At 41.8% G+C, this 7,166-nt stretch overlaps 1 protein-coding gene across 1 annotated transcript in view; it reads left to right on the top strand.

Annotated features, from left to right (window-relative positions):
* Nucleotides 1-4,106: 4,106 nt before the first annotated feature.
* LMO1 (LIM domain only 1 (rhombotin 1)) overlaps nucleotides 4,107-7,166 on the top strand; it is a 57,206-nt gene continuing 54,146 nt past the window's right edge. The window contains exon 1 of the mRNA XM_009328561.1: nucleotides 4,107-4,665. Within this exon, the coding sequence (XP_009326836.1) occupies nucleotides 4,641-4,665 (25 nt within the window). The 5' untranslated portion in view covers nucleotides 4,107-4,640. The remainder of the gene's footprint in view (nucleotides 4,666-7,166) is intronic.

The following is a 7,166-nucleotide window of genomic DNA, read 5'->3' as shown; positions in this document are numbered from 1 at the left end:
TCAGATGGGGCACGAAGAGAAATCACGGGCTCGCTTGTGCGATCCGGCTGTGTGGGAGGGGGCCGAAGCGCTGACAACTAGAAGGTCAAATGCTCACTGCCCCAGAGAGGTGCGTGGGGAGGGAGCTTGCTGCAAACTCGTCACATGCCTCTGGGCTGAGAATCCCTCTCCCAGCGTCTTTCCTTCCCGCAGTTTCTTGAAGCCCTCTGAAGTAAACTGATGTGGTGTTATTAATGGGGTCTATAATGCTCCAGTCGAAAGCGCGTGTGTTGGAGAAGAGGGAATGAACTTATCTAACTGGTCCGCGAGAGATAACAGTAGAAAGACTTTTCTCATCCCTCAGCCCCTGTGCACAAAGGTAAAAGGGTTAAGTAACGACAGAGGAATTAAGCAAGGTTAATTTCTTACTGGTGTACGTATGTGGAACAAGGTTTGTGTTTCTCTCTGACCTCACTTTTGGGGGTGATGTGCATTGTGTGAATCCCCTGAATTTTGCTCGACTGTTGGAGGAAAAGGGAGGAAAGGCTTTTAACATCTCCATTAATACCCTTTAATAATAACAATAACTGGGTGATGTCTTAATCCCAGTGACTCTCTGTCAGAGGGTATGCCTGCCAACCTGTATCTGTTTCAATCTGATTGACGGGCTAACAGCAGGATGCTGCCTCCATCGCAGAAGCGAGAGGCACAGGTGAGCTGGGAGGAAAACTGAGATCTGAAGAGGGTTTCCTAATAGGGGTATTTGGGTTCTTTCAAGTGTTGCAGACGTACTCATTAAACACAAGGAGCTCAGGGCCAACGTGATGGTCGTGTAAGGAAATGAAACTAGAACCATTGATTATCCAGACAGTTCTCAACAGCCTCCTTCCAGGAGATCTCATGAGCGGCTGTGTAAAAGGGAATAACGGTGGCGATGGTAGAGGTAAGAGAAAATTAGTGCGGGGTGCACTTAAAAAAGAGTAAAGTAGGAAACAAACCCCTGATGAGAGTGATGTGGAGATCAGAGCAACAAACTGCGGTAATGCCTGGGAATCTCCTGTGCTGTTGATGGAGTAGTTATGCTCGAGGAGAAATTATGCTCGCTTTTAAAAGTGTGCTGGAGAAATTGGGGACAGGAGGTGAGATTGAGAGAAGAAACTCTTTTTATGAAGAGGTTATTTTACCTTTGTACATTCCTTTCTGCCTGCTTCAAATGGGCTCCACTTGCCCGCTCATCTGTGAATGTTAAAAGGGGATGCTGGACCTGCATAGGTTACAAATGGACTAAAATGGAAGCTTTTGCTAACTAAACCAATTCCTTTTGAAATCAAGCTTGAATGAGCTTGTTAATAAAAATGGGTCTGTTTTACTCCCCTAAATGGCTCTTTTTTTTCCCTTTTTTTTTTTTCCCCAGAGGCCAGTCTGATTTCTACCATCTAAAAATCCTGGCATTGTGGCTAGTATCCAATTCTCCCCTTGATGGGTTTTTTTTTGAGGTGTTTTCTTCTTTTGAGGTCTCTGCCAGCAGTGGGGGTATTCATAGTTATTACTGTGTGGAGAAGGCAGGATTTCAGAAACGTCGTGTCCCCCGTCCCCCCACCCCCCATAGCCCTGATGCATCGCAAGGAGGACACTTGCTGCCTAGTAGGTAGAGGTTGCAATGTGCTCCTTGCTTTTGCATCCCTGAAGGCTACTTGGCAAGATGGGCCATGGCCATGGCCTCAGGGGCAGAGCCCCTGGGTCGGTGCTGTAATGGTGCCTTTTAGAGGCGTGTGCTAGCCAGTGAGACACCAGTATCACCTGTGAAGTCTAACAACCACTATACGGCTTTGTGAGTGAAAAGCTTCCTTGGCAAACACTCTGTGGTGCCGAGAGAAGTAGTAGACGTGCAATAATACTTTTCTGTGGTCTTTACAGATATCATTGAGGATGAAGGGGCAGACTGAAAAAATAACAACAATAATGATGTTTTTGACTTGATGTGTTGTGGCATCACGTCAAGTTATGTCAGGGAGGTAACATCATTTTGTGTGTTTGAAGTGACATAATATAACTTGACTGATGCAACCTGACTTGATATTAGAAAATACCGTTTTACAGTGGAACTTCGGCAAATATCTTCCCGAAACAAATGTTAGGGCGTGAGAGAAGGGAGACGGGGGGTGGGGGGGAGGGGGGAAGAGAAAGGTTGAGAATGAAAAACTTCAAGGCTTGCATTTTAGTCAGTTCCACTGCGTAAATCACTGCTGAATTTGCTGTGAGCAAGCCAACCTACGCACCATGCAGCGCATTTATAAATTTCAAGATAATGAGAGTTAAGATATTTCTCAAATACATAAATGTTTTGATTGCAAAGACCAGTTTTCTGCTTAAAAAAGTAAACTGACATCAGGTATCATGATTAATTCCAACAGATTGTGTTAATTGTAGTTGACTTTAATTGCTGTACAAATGTGTTGGGGGTTAGAAAACTTCTTTTATTGTTGGTGTATGAAGTGACTAAGCAGATAAAGTGTTTAAAAATACCCATTTGTAAAGGGAGTAATCCAGTCTCTATGACATGCTGAAGCAGTAAAGGAATAAAACGTACATTGATCTGGTACTGCGTATTTTTTACAAGTGCATTATGTCTGCTAGTTTGCTCTGCCACAGAAGTCAGCTGCAAGAGGCAATGGGTAACTTCATTTTTATCAAAAATCTGCCTTTCTTCTAATTACCAAATAGTGTAAGATATACCATATATTTTGGGGTAAGTTTGTCCATTTTGAAGGTGATAGTGTTGAAAAGTACGCAAACAGAAAGATGGAGCACTTTTGGAGTTCACCGTTTTCTAATGGAGGCCAACAGTATATTAGAAGTATTAAAATACCTCAGATTTAGAAAGCCTGTGTTTTTGTTACCTTTTGCACTGATGCTTTCAACTATTAGGCTTTAATCTTTGGGATAAAGTCCTCCTCCTCCTCCTTTTTAGCTTGTGATACTTCTTAAAATAAAATTAGTATTTATGGTGGTCACACTCTTACGCTAAAATACACATTCAACACTTGCAAACTAGTATCGCTAGGAAACAGGAGTTGTTCGAAGTACTAGATGAAAATGGTTCAATGTAAAATGATACATTTAACATCAAATATGCTCAAGGACTGTTAGGATTAAGTATTCTGAATGAAGGGGGAAGGAAAAGCCACTTCCGCTGGGGATAAGGAATCTAATTAAAAATCGGTATTAAGGATATATAACTTGAGCCGGCTATCATGCTTTTTAAAGTACCGTTGTATCAGTTGTAAAGGGGAGGAAGAAGTATCATTAAAGCATTTTTGAATGAAATGTTTTCTCTGATTACAAGACAGAGATGAGTGAAATGGTGCTGTTGATCTTGGTAGCAAGGCGTCTGATCCCGCAATCCTTATGAGCGCCATCGGAGACAACAGATGACTTGTCTGGATAAGGATTGCGAGTTGCGAGAGGAAGGATAAAAGACGTGGGCCCCAAACTTGTCAGTTTATATTTGGGCATTGATGGCATCTCTGAAAAGTGGAGCAAACCTGTAAGGGTTTGTACCGCGTTTGATTTGTTAAATTCATTTTAATATCGACCTAGTGAAAATGGAGCTATATTCTCCAGAGTATTCCCTGAAACTAATACGTACATGTGAAAACAAACCCAAAATGTTTGTACAGAAAACTAGTATCGAGTTTTAGGTCACGGCAGATGTGTGGAATCCAGCCGCGAGTAGCGGGGCTGGTGTAACGCAGCCTGGGTCGCCGGCATCTGCTGCGGAGAGTTCCGAGTCTCTGACCTGCCAGAAGCTCCTGGCTGGTTTCAGACAAAATCCCCGCTCTTAGGGGAGCAAATCTGGAATAACACCCCTGCTTTGGACCGGCGCGTTCATAAACACAAAGAGAGCAGCGTCGGTTTAAGATGCAGCCCGTCAGGCGCCGTTCCCGGGCTTTTCCCCGCGGCTCGGTCCCCGGGAAGGAGAAGCCGGGGCTGCCGCTACCTGCGCGGCGGAGGGGCCGGGGCTGGGCTGCAGGTGGTGCTGCTGAGCTGGGAAGGCTGCAGTTTGCCAGGAAACCCTGACAGGAGAATGAGAGGGGTCCCTGGGAAATATGTGCATTTATTCAATAGCAAGTGTGCAAAGCTCACAAATTGAGAGGCAGAGGCAGCAGTAGTCAGGCTTAGGTATTCGACCCTCTCTGAATATAACTTTAGATTTAGATTCAGCTTAAATCCAAAGGGAAAACACTTTATAAGGTTGAAAGCTGTGTAGTTGCAACAGCCAGGGTTATGAGCTATCAAATGCAATTACATTAAAATAGATTATACTGTGTAAATTGAGCCATTTAGAAGGTGAGAACCAAAGAAACAGCTCTGATCCCCCTTCTTTCTAAATTGCAGTTTTAGTTCCTCGCAATTCTGAGGCACAAAAGTAGGTGAGACTGCTTTTGTATCTGCAAAGTGCTTTATTTCTGAGTGTAATTCTAACTGAGTGCAATCTAGGTTAAAAGCTGGACAACTGGGTAATTAGAGCTCACTTGCTGCTAAAGGACGATCAGCTGTACCGTAGCTCATTTGTGTTCCCAGAGACTTGTTCTCTTCTCCCCTGAGCGGAGGCTGCTGGAGAAGAAGCATCTGTCCCCGGACTTTTCTTGATTGCGGAGATGATGGTGCTGGACAAGGAGGACGGTAGGTGGGCTGAGATTGTGTTAGCCTGTGCTTGGTGTCTTCTGTGTGCTGCTAACGTAGAAATAAATAGTTTTGAAACAGATGCACGCTGTGCATATCAGAGTGCTCTGCTTTCAGCTTCTGATATTTTCCTCTTGTGTTGGTAAAAGCATGCTTGCTCTTTTTTTTTTTTTTTTTTCCCCTCATCTCTTCTCTGGCGTGATCGAACCAGTCGAGAAGGGTTTACCCCAGGCTCTGTTTGCTGAAGGACACAGCAGAAACAGCTTGAATTTGGTTTTCTTATATCTATTTAGATTTTTCTTTCTACAAGTTACTCTAATATATCCATTTTAGCCTGTTTATTTTAACAGCTTTTATTGTAAATCTAATTTTGAGATTTTCTTTCCTTTCCATTGCATGTCATTTGGGTCTCCTTAATGTGCGCCTTTAATATCTATTTCTTGCAGCTTTTCTTCATAGCTATAAACATAATGACAATAAGCTAATAAGCTGCTCTGGCAAAAAAGCATTGGCTTATTCTAAGAATTTACTCCCTTCTCTAAATGGCAGAAGTGGAGGTTCATTTGGGAGGTAATTTAATGAATGAAGCTGAAGGAGAGCTTGACTTACTTTAGGACTTTACATATACTTATTTTTTTAAAGCTGACTAGTCCTTATCAAGGACGACTAAGGGGTATGAATTGATGTAAAGAATAATAGATAGCATTAGTTAGTAGTTTGAATGACCTGATGCCTTCTTTTGCACGTTGCCTACCAGGGTGGGCAACTTAACTGCTCAGTCACCAGTAGTTTCTAGGACGAATGTGGTAAGTCTAATCACAACTTTTTAATGAGGTTTTTCTAAGGCTGCTTTGTGGCTTAGGTCTTCCCTTATAGCTTGTACACTGAAAGCAAAGCTTAAAACTGAGGTAGAGTGGAACGCTTCTGTAGCCATCCAGGTGAACTTCCATCGATGGCGCTGCCTCTTGCCAAAGACCTCCACCTTGGCAGCACTTTGTGTATTGAAAGTGGGAACTACATCTTTTAACGCACATTTGTAGCTATTATCTCATTGTTTCATTTCACCTTTATAAATGGATGAAGTGTGCCGTGTAATGGGTGTGTTGCTGGATTCTCTGATCTTTTAAATTTTTTTTCAGAAATCTCTCTAAGTGTTAAAAAAAAAAAAGTTATAGGCAGTTGTCATTTGGAAGTAGAAGAAATTACTGCATATTTGCAAGACTGTAGACAAGAAACAGCTTTTCATAGGGAGCCAAAGAGCTTGGAGAAATTGAAAGTTGAGCATTTTGGCAGTAGCATTGATTTCACTTGAATATATGTATTGCTTTTTAAAATATTTATGAGAAAAATAACTTGTAATTCAAAGTCCTGTGTCAGATTGGTGCTAATCACGTATTGTGAATAGTACTGAAAGCTGCCCAATGCTAATAAGTTGGAGCAATAGGATTTTTGTTCCCTGACCCATATCTGTCTTCTGGTATTTTAGAACGGAATTAATACTGTACTGGAGAATAGTTAGGAAAGAATGCTTGACTATTGAAAATAATGGATGGATGCTCAATTTTAACCAAAGGTCTTCTACTGAAGTTTCTCTTCTCTCTCTCCCCGCTCCTTGCCTCCCAAAAAAGGGTGAGGGGGGAATACTACCCAGGATTTTACATCTAGCATTTTGAGGTCTTTATCTCATAGTAGGTTTGATTTCTAAAATTATCAGCCTGGTGTATTCATGTGCGTAGAATTTGAATCTAGTTTCTGGGGTGGGATGTGAGGTTTTGTTTCATTCTGATGTGAAACACTTGGCACAATGAAAAAATGTGAATGGACTTTTCACAAAGATTTTACACCTTTAAAATATGAGACCAAGCAGAAATGCGTCATGATCACTGCCCTCTTGTATGCAGATTCGATCCGATTTTGACTAAGAGTTGACCAATGTGGGGTCAGTGCCCGTGTATAAGTTGTCTTGCCCTTCTGAATTTATTCTGTGCTAATTAAGTTGGCATCCTAAAACTGTGAAATAATCTTATTCAGGGAAAAAAAAAAATCCTGGGCTTTATTTCTGTTGAGATCTCATAAGTTTCTTTGTTAACACAGTAGAACTTTAAAAAAAAGAAGTAGATGTGAAGCATCTGTTACACATCTTCTAGATCCGCTCTGCAGTTGACTGGACTGTGGATAAAAGACACGCTAAGTGGTTGAGTATTGCTTATGCTGGGAAAACAAATGAAGCTAACAGGGTTTCAAAGGCTTTGAAGCAGTGTCGCTCTCAGAGGTGTTCAGTTGTTTTCTTTGGCAATATAAGTTGAAGCAAGCTAGTTTACTTTATTAGAGGCATAAGGCTACTCTTTTAACCTTCCTCTGACTAAGATGAATTTGGCTGATTGACCTTATTTCTTTCTGGACCACACGTGTTGTGCTGGGTTTGGGGATTTTGTTTTTTCTCCTCCTTAGGACCTCATCTCTTTTAAAGGACAGCAGCATTTTCCATATTTTGTTAAATC

Source organism: Pygoscelis adeliae, unplaced genomic scaffold (genome assembly GCF_000699105.1).
Source record: "Pygoscelis adeliae isolate BGI_AS28 unplaced genomic scaffold, ASM69910v1 Scaffold166, whole genome shotgun sequence".
NCBI lineage: Eukaryota > Metazoa > Chordata > Aves > Sphenisciformes > Spheniscidae > Pygoscelis > Pygoscelis adeliae.
Note: the sequence above shows the minus strand (reverse complement) of the source record. Positions and strands in the feature narration are given on the sequence as shown.